General features: G+C 39.0%; 1 protein-coding gene across 11 annotated transcripts in view; it reads right to left on the bottom strand.

Annotated features, from left to right (window-relative positions):
* Window positions 1-15,184, bottom strand: part of PTPRK (protein tyrosine phosphatase receptor type K) — a 354,281-nt gene that overhangs the window by 50,014 nt on the left and 289,083 nt on the right. For 8 of the 11 annotated variants that reach the window (XM_075203050.1, XM_075203040.1, XM_075203044.1 and 5 more), the window contains one exon: window positions 8,713-8,742. The exons of the other annotated variants lie outside the window; for them this stretch is intronic. In XM_075203050.1, the coding sequence (XP_075059151.1) occupies window positions 8,713-8,742 (30 nt within the window). The remainder of the gene's footprint in view (window positions 1-8,712; window positions 8,743-15,184) is intronic. 11 annotated transcript variants of the gene reach the window in all.

Consider the following 15,184-nt stretch of genomic DNA (forward strand, 5'->3'; position numbering starts at 1 on the left):
ATAATTTATATATCTTTAAGAACTGTAATAGTCTGAAATTTCTGGACCCTGTATAAGCAGGAGGCTAAGACCACTCATATCTTTGGAAAAGTCCGATACATGGACAAGACGTGTTGGACGTCTCATTACACAGTGCACTATTTTTCCCCTCATGAGCTCCCTTGTCCAGGAACTGACTTCACACTTAGTGTACCGTTTCTACCGCTGCCCACCCAGACCTTGGGAGACTTCACCCTCACCACCTCAGCTTTCCAGAGAATCATTTTGGTTTACCACCACCACGGATCATAGGGAAAGCAGTCTCTCAGACATTCTGTATTTTAAGGACTTCTATTTACCTTTTAAATAAGACCCTTATTTTAAACTAATTGTTAATTTAAATATTTTTGCTTTCAAGCGTTTTTCCTTAGGATCTTATAACCTCACTTTAGATCACTATTTTGCAATCAACACCTGGACCTCTGTTAAAACACACTTATGTTTTCACCCCCATGCAACTGTTCCCCTTCATAAATACTCTTGTTAGTAAGAAGTCATTTCTGCCCACTAAATATTGACTCACATTTCATATATTCAGTTACTTTGTGCACTATAGACTTGGTACAAAGCGATCATAATTTTTTATTGAGCTACACAGTTTTTTTTTCCACACATCATCTTTAATAAACTCCATTTAAAAAATAACATTTCCAACTTATGTTTTTGTAATAATTTATTTTTTTTCAACTTAATACCTGACCTTACATCAACAACACTAGGCAGGAAAAAATGGCTTTTATATCAGGTAACCAGACCAGATTCTGAGCAGTTGAAATTGAAATGGCAGAGGAGAAGGTCAACTGCTGCAAATAGCTTCCTGCAGTAAATGTTATGAAGCTATATATTTTAATGAATACAAATCACTGTTGAGTCAAGTATTTTTTTTTCTTTCATTTTACATCAGCCAATCACAATTTCATGTAATTCATGACTAATTGATTGGATATTTCCTGGTTTATAACACAACATGACTAAATATAAGTGGCATCTCTTCAGCACCTTTATTAGGTACAAAAGCTGCTTTAAATATTGATGTTTATCACCACCTGTCTCAGTCTAGGAAGTTGTGACCCACAGTCAGAGCTGGCAATTGGATTTTCTAAGTGCACAAAGCACGCAAAGTGACACCTGATACTCACCAGGAAGCTGCTCTTTTCTCAGAGTGAATGCTTTTATTAACCCCAGAATCAACATAATAAGTATGATGAATAGTGTGTCAGAAAGGCAGTAAGCACACCAACCGATGTGATGAGCCGCAGATCTTATGAGAGTGCTTAATATGTTCAAGACAACCAGAGCATTTACAGGCAATCATCATTACACACTCTTACAGGCCCCTGATATATTGCTACCAAGACATCTGTCTTGCTGTAATGTATCAATCCCATAATTAACAACTAAAACTCTATTGCGAGCCACTACCTAGCTATGTATAGGGCCATGTAGATGCAGCAGGAGACCTGTCTCTTGTGTTCAAGATTTGTTTTTTGTTTATCTTTTCAAACATGTAGCTTTTAGTTTTATGCTTTCACTTTAACAATGCATTTTTTTATTAATAATAAACACATTCACCAGCTTATTAAGTTGAAGTGTTTTGGTGGTGTTCAACCCAATAGGAGTTTTCAAACAAGTGTGACATTACAAAGGATTTTATGGAATGAACAACTGTGTCATTACATCCTAAAAGTATGTGCTGTGTAGTGCTTGAGACTCCATAAGAAGCACCAGCAGGATCTTCCAACACGTCTTATTCCACATATAGTACGCTATCAACAACAGTGTAGAGAGTTAGCTTCTTACACAAGTGCTCAGAATCATTTCTATATTGCCACCGCCTGGTAATACACCCCATATTCATAAAAGGAATATTCAATCTAACTCAGACTAACAGCCTTTTATACACACAAACTCGTAAATATGTCAATAGAAATACAAAACAATGAATAAGTAGCAAATACATAAACAGTATTTTCCTGTTACACGCAGGGTCATTTTAATACATTTTTCTTTCACATTATTTTGCCTCTTGTCCATGACGATGACGCCTAACCCTGGCAATACGTATGGCAAAATTTCCTGTGTATCATCCTGCAACAGATAAGTTCAACAATCCAGTGATGTTGGGTGAGCTCATCATTTTATCACTTTGGAGGTTTACAGGCCTTTCTACTCCAGGACATGCGATAGTCTTTGGAATGTCCATTCTGCAGCATTCCAGGACCTCTCACTCTGACAAACGAACCACATTCAAAGTTCATATCCCTTGTCTTGTAATGGTTGATTAACTACTTCAGGTTACCTTCGCTGCTGAATACTGTATAGGGGAACAATTACTGTAGAAGTCACTTGTGCAGCGAAAGCAACCTCTGGCCATTTACTTGAGATATCCATTGTGCGCTTCTAGGGCATATTCACATTATCCGGATAGCACTGTACTCTGGAATGATCAGAAAGGAAGACATCATCTGTTGAAAGGTGCTGAAGCAAGTCTATATGTCACACGTGTGTAACCAAACTGAGGTCCCTGCTGTTGTCATGTAGTAGTACCAGGTAATACAGTCTGCAGATCCAGAGTAGAAAATATTGTTGCCCCTTTCAGTTCAGTAAACACTTCTTCCATATGTGGAAGTGATGGCTGTAATCACAACCGCTTTATTAGGCTTCTCTTAAATCCATGAACAGATGAATTCCTCGCTTTTTTTCATTTAACAATCAATGAAACCCATTCGGAAAAGTCAATGCACTCAATTACAGCTTCCTGCATGAGTTTTTATAACGCTTGCACAATGGCATATCTCACTGCGAATGGCAGTTGGCACAATTTATGTTGCAGAGAAGTAACATTCGGACGTCGCTTAATTTTAAATACAAAGCCATTTGCACATCCCAGCAGTGCCTTCATTTTGATAGCTGCAATTGGGTGCTGATCTGAAGTGTATGACGTGTTTGTAATAAGGCCATTTAACACTTTCACGTGTAATGCAGCAAAAAAATCTATGCCTATGATAGCAGTACCACTATGCACAATGTATCATGTATACAGAGTGTCAAAGGTCACCACATCTTGCCAGCAACCATGTACAGGAATGTGATTTCTCAAATAGCTCATCGGGTGCGATTTCACTTCAGCCAGTTACATGCCAGCAAAGCTTTTCAAGTAGACAGATGAGGGTAGTATGAAAACTGCTGATCCAGTGTCTAGCCAGTATGAGGTGTATGGCTTTTATGGTGCACACAATCCATTGGGCCTATTGTTTTTGCCTCCGCTATTGCAGACTCAATCTGACTAGCTGTAGTAAGAGTCTTCTTTAGACCTGTTTCAAGCAGCAACTACTCTCTTATGCAAGACAAATAGTTTTCTCTATGAGTTGGTCTGGAATTCACATGTGACCACCATCTCCCTCAAGACTGCAATGTACTGTCTGTGAATTCACCATTTTTCTACTCGCGTTGGCGAAACGTATCACATTCAGCTACAACACTGACTTTAGAAATGAATAAGTAATTTAATGCTTTAATCCAGTGGATTCCAAACTTTTTCAGTTCAAGGCACCCTTAGGGTCTACAACATTTTTTCAAGGCACCGCTAAGCCAAAATAATTACCAAGTAGCCCCCTGCCTTGCTTATCACTGGTACTGGCCGAGGCACTCCTGTGAGATCCCCAAGGCACCCCAGGGAGCCTAGGCGCACAGTTTGGGAACCACTGCTTTAATCTAAGAGCATTAGCATATTTGTCATCCACTAAAGAAAGCATGTAATGAATTCACTGACCAGTGTTTGTTTCTCTGCTGTGACATCACCGTCAAGCTACCTGTAGCAAGAATTAGCATTTTAATGCTATTTGCTATAAGTTAAGTAGGTAAGAAGAGAAAATGAAGTTTGTGTGATGTAGAAGGCCAAACAGTTGTACGGCTGCAGAGCACTGCCTATTATGCTAGGCAAACACTGGAGGTTTTCAAACGATTATCAGGCCAATCACCCAGTAAACGACCGCTTGGCCACATATCGCGTTAGTGTGTATAATCACACGATGAACAAAAATCGTTCCAAAGTGCCAATTGTCGTTTTATTTGGTTGGTCATACTTTTTAATAATCTCGTTCCAATCCCCTTCCGAGCATGCTGTGTGTATGCATTCACGATCTCCAGAATCATGGTTTTTTCAGCCAATGCCGGCAATGAACAAGTCCCAGTGACTTAAATGGATTAGTTTTTTCATACGTTCGGAGACTGAAAATTTTGTTTCAGAGTCACAGAAGCTAACGAATTTTGTAAGGACATGTGAATAGCTATAACAAGGCAGTTTTAATTAGTGTGACAGGAATGAATAAAGGAGTGACTATTGTGCTGTCATTCTCTAAATGACTACAGGACCAGATGAAGAGCACAGATATGAAGGTATATCACGTCAGTGTGTACGCATGAATCGCCTGAGCGATCGGACCTTCAGTTGTTCGTAAAATCGTTGTAGATAACGCGTCGCTCTGAAAACTCTTCAGTGTGTATCTAGCCTTACTCAAACAAAGCATAATTACTCCACAGGTAGCAAGGCTGTGCTATACAGGCTAATGCTCAGAAGGTTTCATGTTACCATGTGGTTCATGCAAGATTTCATGCTTGAGCCTAATAGATTTAATGGGAGCCAGCTGTTTGAAAATTAACATGAACTTTAAGGGAAATACTCGGAATGAGATAAGAGCACATGAAATATAAATTGGCTTCAGCACATATAGCTTAACACTTTTTACTAGGTTTTATATAAAAGTAACAATGTGCAACATGGAAATTCCCTAATAATCCAAGACCCATATATTCACTCATGTCATACTGTTTCTTGTCCTCCACTCACTTATTTTCTTAAACAACTGTGCAATCATAACAAGGCAAATGACAAATACAGTAACATCGTCAGCTTGTCACACAGTAGTTACATACATTGGGTGAGCAGCAGTAAGTGGTGGGGACCCATGAGGTCAATACTAGTACTAATGATTCCTATGACCTTTAACACACAGCTACTACACCATTCCCAAACGTTGTTTTGTGGCTGACAGATGTCACAGAACTTATTTTTGTAACACATTTGTGTTAAAATATTGGACTCTAAAGTGAATTACTGCTAATTTATGGCATTTACAGTTAAAAGACCATTCATATATTAATCTACATTGCATACATTCAACATAGTTTGAGAGTTTTAAAACCCCTTAATCCTTCCAACATATACACTGACACACTGGTTGGAAATCACTGAAATACACTATTCTCCTAGTAAGTGTTAGTGTACTGGAGGGAGATAGGGGAAAAGTCTATCACCACAGTAAACTGCATCAATAATTAGCGCTGTAAGTTAATATTCATCAAAAGTTTTATCATAACCTAAATGCCACTTGAAATCTGAAAAATCATAGTCTTTTTTTTATATCTTACAGGGCAACAGGTATTCTGTAGACATTATCTAAAAACCCTAGTGATAGTATTAAAGAAAATATATGTTCGCCTGAGCATTTCATATGATGTCAGTCACAGTGATTTGCGCACAATGAAGTCAGGTATAATTTACCAGTCCAAAATTTTGGTTTCATTATTGCAACAGGATGGACCACCTATGCCACCCTGTCTGTTGTTGCTGGAAACCAGTTGGACTTACTTTGCCACCGTTCCCTTTTGTTATCCCAAATGTGCTCTCTTGCCGCTGTAGGAGGGGCTTATAATGCTGCCACCACTGAACTCTTTTATGGCGCTCAGAACCACATTCCTTCTGGTTAACTGTCACTGCTGGTGTACTCCTGGGCTGGTACACTTAGGCTGGTAACTCCGCACCTCTTACTATGGATCCGGGTTGCTGTGGATGGTTCGTCCCTGGCCTATCACACTGACCAGAGCTGCAGGTAGCAGGCAGAGTGGTGGTACTGGAAAAGTTTGGGTCCAAACCTCAGAATCAGCCGGAGAACGAATTAGATTTTAGGGTCTCACCGGCAGGTCACAGGATCACAGCGATATTGAAGAAGTTGTCAAGCAGGTCTTTGAAGCAGAGTGATGTTTATTGCTCAAGTGTCTTGACAAGGACAGTCCCACTGATTTAAGGTATCAGTGGTCAGGTCATATGGAACATCAGAATGATACATTTCATTGTACAAGTCAGTGCATTTATACCTTTCAGACACATACTATTTTTAGCATCAGGATATACTCTATTTACACAAACATGGATTTAAATGCATTGCAAAGCCACTAATATTTATACTTGGCTATAAAATTCTTAAAAACCTTGCTGTGATTTCCTGAATCTCATTTCAGAGGCAGGAGACTCACTAGCAAGTCAAAAGGTCTGACTGGCATGAATACTTCAGACAGTCGCCGAATACACATTTCCACAGAACAACAAAAGGATCCACAACAAGCCACTTCCCCAAATCACAATACACCAAAGGCTTGGTAAACACAGGCTCATTGTATCAGATATATAAATCAGAAATAGGCATATCCTATAGCAAGGTTAGACAAAAAACGAATTTCCGCCCCTGGTCTCAGAAATAATGATGTTCTATCTCACAATATTCACAGTATCAAAAAAATAAGTGCATGTGTAATTACATAAATAAGTGCCCTGCGCTATTTGCTTTAAATAAATTTTTACCAAAACTTATTTAATAGTGATCCAGTCACAATTATTTCATGCATTGCCTAAATATATTCTGTAGTGCCTACTAAAAGTAATGAACATAACATACAAATCTATTTCCTGTTCTACAAAAACCTGCCTGGCATTTTACAGAACACACAGGAATTCCACATACTATATGTTACAAAGAAAACCCAGTGGTAATCGCCTTAAATTAAACTGAAATGTAATGGTTAATTTACTTTATTAGCAGAATTCAGTATTTTTTTATACACTACATGTGTAGAAATGTTAAGGAACTAAAGAATTTCTTTATACACTACATTATATGTATAGGTTCTTCCATCAAAGTTACATCGCTGGCCATGGTCAACTTTAATTTTGATAAATGCTTCTGTTTTCACTCGGGATAATGCATCGTAAATCTGTCCATGTGTAAACACTGGTTCTGGTAAACCAAAAGAGGACCCAAAGAGCAGTATTGTGACAAATACATCATGTCCAATGCAAGCAGCTGATCAGTTTTTGTTAAACGTTGATTTGATCATAATATTCTAGACTGTAAAATCTTTGAACTGCGCACTTTGGGCAACCTGTAAGTGTTCCACCACGTCGACATCCTCGAGGGTGGCCTTTTGGCATGTTTGTTGTAAACATAGCAAGGCTAAGCTAATAATGAAATTACACAACAGTCTGTGATTGAGGTCCCGCAAGACGAGCTGATATATGTGGTTGCAAATAACTGTCACAGTTTCCAGACCACCCAGCAGGTACATGTTCGAGGTCACCCAGCAGGTGCACAGGAAGAAATCACTGTCAGTTTCCAGAGCAACCAGCAGGTGCACAGGTGTATTGCCAACTGCACAATTTCCAGAGAACAATGGTAATGGATTGTTGTAAATGGAGGGTGGATGTTTTGCGAAATAACTCCAAAGCGATGCAACAGAAAACAAATCCAGTATTTTTCTGCAAATCTACAGACCAAGACATTTAAAGTTGGTATATATAGTGCCCTACTCAGACAGCTACGTCATAGAAATAAGTCACTCATAAAAGTCGTACTTATGCTATTAATATATAGATTGGTCAAACCAACTATCAAGGAAAATGACTAAGACTAGAATATGCAATAACTGATGTCAAATAATATTACATATGTGAATTGACTTTTAAAGAGAAGTGACTCAATCTGGACCACTGATAATTTCTTGCCACCTTAAAGAAGTCCAATTTATTAGGGTATTAAAAATATAACATTTGAATAACACACTGTAGCAACGATAGGAGTACCCTATACAATTGTTTTTGGTAATGTGCATTCCTAGCAGGACTAAACAGAAGCACATGATTTTGCTTTCCACCCAGTGAGTCAGGACTGAGGTCTAAAACATCTCTTACCAGCATCCCATCTCTGGGGGAATTCTTGTTTTTTCCCCATCACTATGTAACATCACCAAAAATCAATAGAGAGCATTGATCAGCACTGGCTGATACGAGGGTTACTTAATGTAATCTCTCCCCAGCTAGATGCAGAGGCACAGCAGGTAAGGTCACTGTTGCTCCAAATTAAACACCACCAAGCTCAGTACACTGTGTATCTTATTATAAGTCATCCCATAACAGGATCATTCCTTCCTAAATGTATAGGGTTCATAAACACATTTTGTGAACAATTTGTTATGGGGAAAACAAAACATGACTAACACCACATAGACCGTGCAGTAATAAGTGTTAGTGGCTTGTGAAACATCCAATACAATATCCCTCTAAGAACAAACAAGGCAAGTTCAGATACGGTCCATTGTCCTCCGACAGGCAACCTTAAATGCTCCAATTGTTGCTTTACAGCGTCCTCTGTGATGTAACAGCTGAAACGCCCAAAAGCGTCTGCTTTAAATAAACCCACAAATTCATTTTGTGGGTGGACACACAAATCTAATCGTTAGAACTTTGTTACCATTCATCTGCTGTATTTATTATTAAAGGGATACTGCATCATGAGCAAGTGTTAATAACCAAAATAAAATAGGTGGCCATTGTCTACTTACAGGTAGTAGGAGTAAGAATAGTAGCTCCTCCTGGTAAGCAAATCACAAACAGTGGGGAAAGAGAAGCAATGGTGAATGAAAAGCATGAACCATCCACATTCAACAAAGCAACACAAAGAAAAAAAATAAAACAATGAGCACTTAAAATATATAGAATTATCTTCATATACATGTCACTTGTTAGCATTTGAATGTCTCCATGCACGAAGTGTATGTTGCCATGCAAATCAACATAAAATACATGTTAGCTGCAAAACAATGTATATACATAAAGGTGACTTCTTGAAAAAGGATCACTTGAGCAAATTACATGCGGACATTAAAACTAGTATAAAGAGCAAAACAATTAATAAAACACAAATTCTAAAAATGAAGGCTTAAATGATTTATGTATTTTATGCACACAGTTACACCCATGAACATGATTTTTGTAATGCACTGAAGTACTGAAGTTGATCAATGGTGATGCAAACAAATGAGAATCAGATCCCAGTGCTAAAGAAGTGGAATGAACCCTTCGGCACAGAATATACAAGCACCTTGCTGTTAAACGCACCCAATCAGGAGCAGTAACATAACTCTCAGACTATATAACTCAATACAGCCATGCAAAACTTCAATAGCATCAAGGCTGCATTAGGAACCGGTTGTCAAAAACAATGTGCTCTAGTAGTCACTTAAATAGAAATATGTAGTACTGAACTGGCATCTTACTAGTCGCGAGTAAAAATAGGCAGAACCCATAGTCTTAGAGGATGAGTTACAAAAACAAATCTAAGAAACCTAGTTTTGAACATCAGGTGCATGCTTATATGTTACACCATAGCCGTGCTCCACACACAGAGCAGTTATTTCTGAGTCTAGTCTCAACACATAGGTTGGTGGAAACAAGAATATACAATAAAAAGACATTTGCTATGGAGTAGAAGCAGCTGTTTAAAAAGGATCCATGCCAACTAAGTGATGATTCAGCAGAATATTACATAACATTTAACTACAAAAACATTGTCAGGCACCTTCATTATAAGGTTGATTAAGCAGCTCTCAGTCACCTCAAGAGGTTTTATTTAATGAAGTATGGCTCCTGGAGCTCAGACATCAGCTAGCAGTATTTATGGCTTCTATATTTGCCTGACAGGATTTAGGTGGGCATTAACTCAAAAGAACAGTATCTTATAATCATAAAACAACCTAATATGTTTACGATATGTAACGTTTTGGGGAATACACAGTCAATGCTTCAAAGCTATGGTGACCATAAACTGTACCATAAAGAGCACAATATAAATATTCCAGGTTTACATAATAATTATTGCTGTACTGTTCGATATATTAAACATAATATTTGATTTACTCAGAGCCACAACTTGATTATTCAATTGGCTGACTAGGCTGAAGTCTAGGGTGCAAGGCTTTTTGAGGAGGCAAAACTGTGACAGGAAGTATAAATTAAATTTTAAAATGTAAGAGAATAGTTGTTCTCCAAAGTTAAAAGAAAATATGAAAGAAAAATGTAGTAAGGTTTTATTGTTGACGTATCCCAATGAAGACAATGAGTCATATTTGGGTGGGTGTTTCAAATAAAAACAAAATTAAAAGGAAATGAGTGACAAATATTGACGTGACCCATTTAAAAAGCTGAGTGGAACGGAATTTCAAAAACACGCAAACTTAAACATTGGAGGGGGGGGATGTGATAGAGGAAGCTGGATTTTAAATTAAGGACGAGTTTGCTTATACCTACACGTACTAGCCTGGTGTGGAAGGCAAGGGGGCGCTAGAAGCGTATTAGCCTAGGGTAGCCTGAACTCCTAAATCAGGCCCTGCTCAGGTCCATCATGGGTGTAAAGGAAGGGGCTGTGTATAGGGTCCTTATGGATCTCTCTGGGCCTAATCTGTCACTTGTTGATTACTTAAAGGGAAGAACACTGCTAATGGTTAGTAATCTCTAGGGGGAGATTAAATTAGCCGTTACCAGGGCAAAATCCCCACTGATTTTTCCTTGCACTTCTATGAGGAGTGAGGAAAAATCAGTGGAGAGTTGTTGTAAAAATCCTGCGGCCGCGATGTTCCTCAGATCATCATTGTGTCTGCCTCTTAGAGTGGCTAATAGTGTCAAACATGAAACGGTGTAAACGGGTTCTTGTCCGAAACACTGTACAAATCAGGGAGGTAGGAAGTGCTATCAGAGAGGTGTTACTGACTTCTCCCAGTGATCTCCATGTTAAGTAATAAGAGTGCAGCAGGCTAGTGGTCAGATTAGAGGTCCTGTCATACACTAACCGGTAGATTGGAGCTTTGCTTCTTATAGACGCTGTGTTACACACTCTCCACTGACGAGGATTGTATTATCATCATTGGAATGAGTGTTTGGATATACGGGGCCCTGCACTGCATGTTCTAGAAATCTGTATTTAGTAATCATGATTTTACTTTTACATTAACAGCTGGTGAAATGAAGTGTTATATTTCAAGCAACAAATGGAGGCCACTATTAAGCCATTATTATCTACCAGAAAAATATTGGAGTGACCTTTAATAATGACAAAACAATGGATATCTTAAGTATATATTTCGCCTACAACACAGTGAACTGATTGGCTTCACACTCAAGCACATTGTTTCAGCACACAAAATGGCTGCCTGCAGAGTCAGCAGGTCACAGATACTTTACTATAGATCGATATCAAAATCTTGAAAATGTCAAAGTAGATTTTAATGACTGCCTTTACTCCCTTGTCTGAATCTTAAGCACCAGGAGCAAATAAACATATAAGCACAACTCTGATAACCAGCACAGTTCTAGGGGGAAAATTCAATTATGCGTGCAGTGCTTCTGGAACGGTCGCGAAGGCACTCCGTGTTACCGCAATATCACAGATTTCTCTTCATCCTCCAAAAGGGGAAATCCATGGTGTTGCGGCACCGTAGTACTGGAAAAAATACGCAGTTGAGATGTTCAGATGAACATCACGGCTAATTGAATTCCCCCCTTAGAGTTTAAGATCTTCCACTTGGAAACAATAGACAGATCACCAACTTATCTTAACATATAGACAGTACAAAGCTCAAATTAAAGTAAAATGAAGCACACCAAGAAACATTTCAATAACAATTACATGAACAAAATAAAGGGTATTGAACAGTTTAAGAATGAATATCCCTTTTATCAAGCAAAGGCATTTGATTCACTCCATAGATAAGCCAAACAGAACACATGGTATAATATGAAGTCTGATCCAAAATGCTAAAAACTTCCAAGGCAAACCCTAAACTTCATAAAAAGTTTGTAAAACCTACATAAGACCGAAGTTAATCTTCAAGCAAAAGTGATATGAATGACTGAGCTGGAAATGGAGAGGGAATGCCATCAAGACTTGCACTTGATCAATGCACACTATGATTGATGTGATTAAAAGAATACAGCAAGCCTAGATGCCGTAAATCTGCTTACACTTCTACCTCCACTATAACAGATTCAATTACACAATGTCTATTTAATAAAAATATATTTTAAAAAATACATGAGTGCATCACTGTGAATTACCAAGATGCATACTGTGCATCTGTTCTTTAAAACAAGCTTATTTTTTCTCAATCACAAAAAGCTATTGGAATTACCCTAATGTCACCCATTTAAAACCTCTTTATAGCACAGTGACATGCAACATAATTATTTAAATTTATTTACATTGATGCTAAATCTGTCTAATCCCTTCCTTCCTTTACTGATGACTACTGCACCAGGGGAACTAACAGCTAAATTAAAAAGTAAACACCTATATAATAATAACCAAATGCCTGGACAGTGAGCAATTTGACCAAAATGCACAGATCTGTTTATTCAGGAATTATTCCAAGAACACTGTATGCTCAATGAGGCAGGGACTGTTGATTAATATTTTCTGAACAGGACTATGTATTATGATGGTGCTAAAGGATGATAATAATTCTATTTTATTTTTTTAAATGGCTCTTGAATAGTCTCTAAAGTTAGAATATTCTTTAGATTGACTAAAGTATTGGAGTAAAATTTGAGCGAATAGGCTCAACAATGTTTAAGCGAGTTTGAGCTTAATGTCTACAATGTATTGAAATTTGAACAGCTTCCCACATAAACAGTGAACTTCGAATTAAAAAAACACTTTAATGTTTGCTGTTCTAATACAAAAAGGAAAAACTGTTAAAATGTAGTAATTAAAGCTCCTCCTACATGTTACATTTTATGGTTTAAAAACTGCAAATGTGACTAACCAGCCATTGTTCTGCAAATCAGTTCAAGGTCCCTGAATAAGCCAAATTTGATTGAAGCTAAACTGGTTTGAATTATTCAAGCAGCTTATACACACTCTGATGTGGTCAAAAACACTAGATCGGAAAATGGTTGCTCAGAATAATCACAGAGAGGGGATCGTGTTCACCCATCCCCCATTGTCAGACCATTTTATGGCCAACAATTTTATTTTGCTAGGGAGCAATAGTTCTCTTTTCCCCCCCACCTAACTCAGTAGAGCTGCAACAAACTACAAACTGGTCATGCTATATTGTAGGAATATCCACAGTATAATAGGGTATGACACAAGCCCAAGGTGTGCTTAACACGCTCCATGTTCTAGACTGCCCTCAAATTTCACCCCCTTCCCCTCAAAACACCTCTACATGGCTGCACACACTGCACACAAACTTCCTAACAGTGTAAAACTGGCCGAGCGGGGTCCCGGGGAAATCCCCGGTGGGCCCCACTGCTCTGCCCCCTTTCCTTAGGAGGCGGGCACAGAATTCGATCACCAGGGCCCCCACAGATGGAGCAATGTAGGAGCAGCCTGTGCTGCTCGGTAATACAGAGGAACTTCCTGCTCATGCAGGAACTCCTCACTGCGTCTGCAGCGCTCTGATTGGTTGAGTGACTGTCAGTCAATCAGAGCAGCTGTGCTGATTGGCTGACAGTCACTCAGCCAATCACAGCGCAGACACGCCCCCTACCCAGACTTCCATGGAGGAAGCACTGCAGGTGAGCTTATGGGAGTGTGTGTGTCTCAGAGTGTTTACGAGAGTGAATGTGAGGCCGGCATAAGTGTGTGCCAGTGTGTGTGTATGAGGTTGGCAATAGTGTGTATGGAAACTGCATAAGTGTGTGTCATTGTGTAGGAGAAATTTATTATTGGGGGTCAGACAGGTCCACCAGAGAAATCCCTGGAGGGTCCCAATGCCAGATGGACACGCCTCCTACACTATGGTTGATGGACAGACTGGGCCCTTAAACAAAACCACTCGTCCTATTGTTTTGTAGCCGCAGACTGCAATGATCTGGATTCTCCCCTCCTGTCCTCTTCTAGTGATCTCAACACATCTCAGCTCATCACGCACCAGCTCACATGTGCAGAAGGGGAGAAAAGAGCAAGAAGTCTCGGCTCGTGCAGTGCCGGATGAACGAAGGTAAGTGTAAATAGAGGGCCAGTCGAAAAAAATGTATTGCTTCATCACACAATAGATATATACGGCATCTATAAATGCATTAAAGTTCTGCAAGAGGGGGCTTTCTTGTTCCATGTGGCTTTGTGACAGGGGCTCATCTTTATTTTTTTAACTGAAACAGGGGCTCATCTTTAGGCAGAGAGATATTACTACATGCTACAATATGGCACTAGTCATGTGCTCTCTAGGCTGGCCCACTAGTCACACACTCAGGTGGCTGGCCACACCCCCTCTGGTGGGCCTCTACCATTGCATCCCCCGGTTGGCACTTTATGTCCCAGTCCAACACTGCTTCCAAACAGTCCTGAGAGGCTAGACAGCGCCTAGAATCGGGACCTTTGATGCCTAATCAGGACAATACCATCATGCTACAGCACTTTACACCTGAGACGTAAAGAAAAATATGGTCATTCACAAAACAAGGACGAGTTGGTTTGTATGGTAAGGAAAGTATGGGGCCAATTCAATTCGGTTGCATTATTCTAGGAATAACACGGCCTGTGTACTATTACCGTTACTACGGTAAAAGTGCGCAGTACTGCCGTTAGTACGGTAATTTTAACGCTGAATTTTGCCCTCATCCCTCGGGTCTGTGAGCAAAAATCCAAGTTAAAATGACTATATTAACTGTAATACAATTAGCATTGCGTTATTCCTACACTAACGTGGCCAAATTAAATCCCCCCTATGCGTCGGTGAGGTTTGTCCTACCTTGGCCTGTCCGTTTAAAAGCAAGCAAACTATTTGCTAAAATTATTTTCTTTTTAATATAATATCATAGAGACCTAAACAGAGCATATCCTTCCCTTCGGTCACTGCGAGAAACACGGCTGAACAACTTAATGGGAAGGAAATGTAGTGTCATGAAAGGCAAGAATAATTTTTAAATGTACTTTAAATTCCAAAACACTATGGATGTATATGTAAATGTGCAATAAACAATGCAACTTTTTCTGAAAAACAAAAAAAAAGTGCACTGATATTTAAAAAAAAGAAA

Source organism: Mixophyes fleayi, chromosome 3 (assembly GCF_038048845.1).
Source record: "Mixophyes fleayi isolate aMixFle1 chromosome 3, aMixFle1.hap1, whole genome shotgun sequence".
Taxonomy (NCBI): Eukaryota; Metazoa; Chordata; class Amphibia; order Anura; family Limnodynastidae; genus Mixophyes; species Mixophyes fleayi.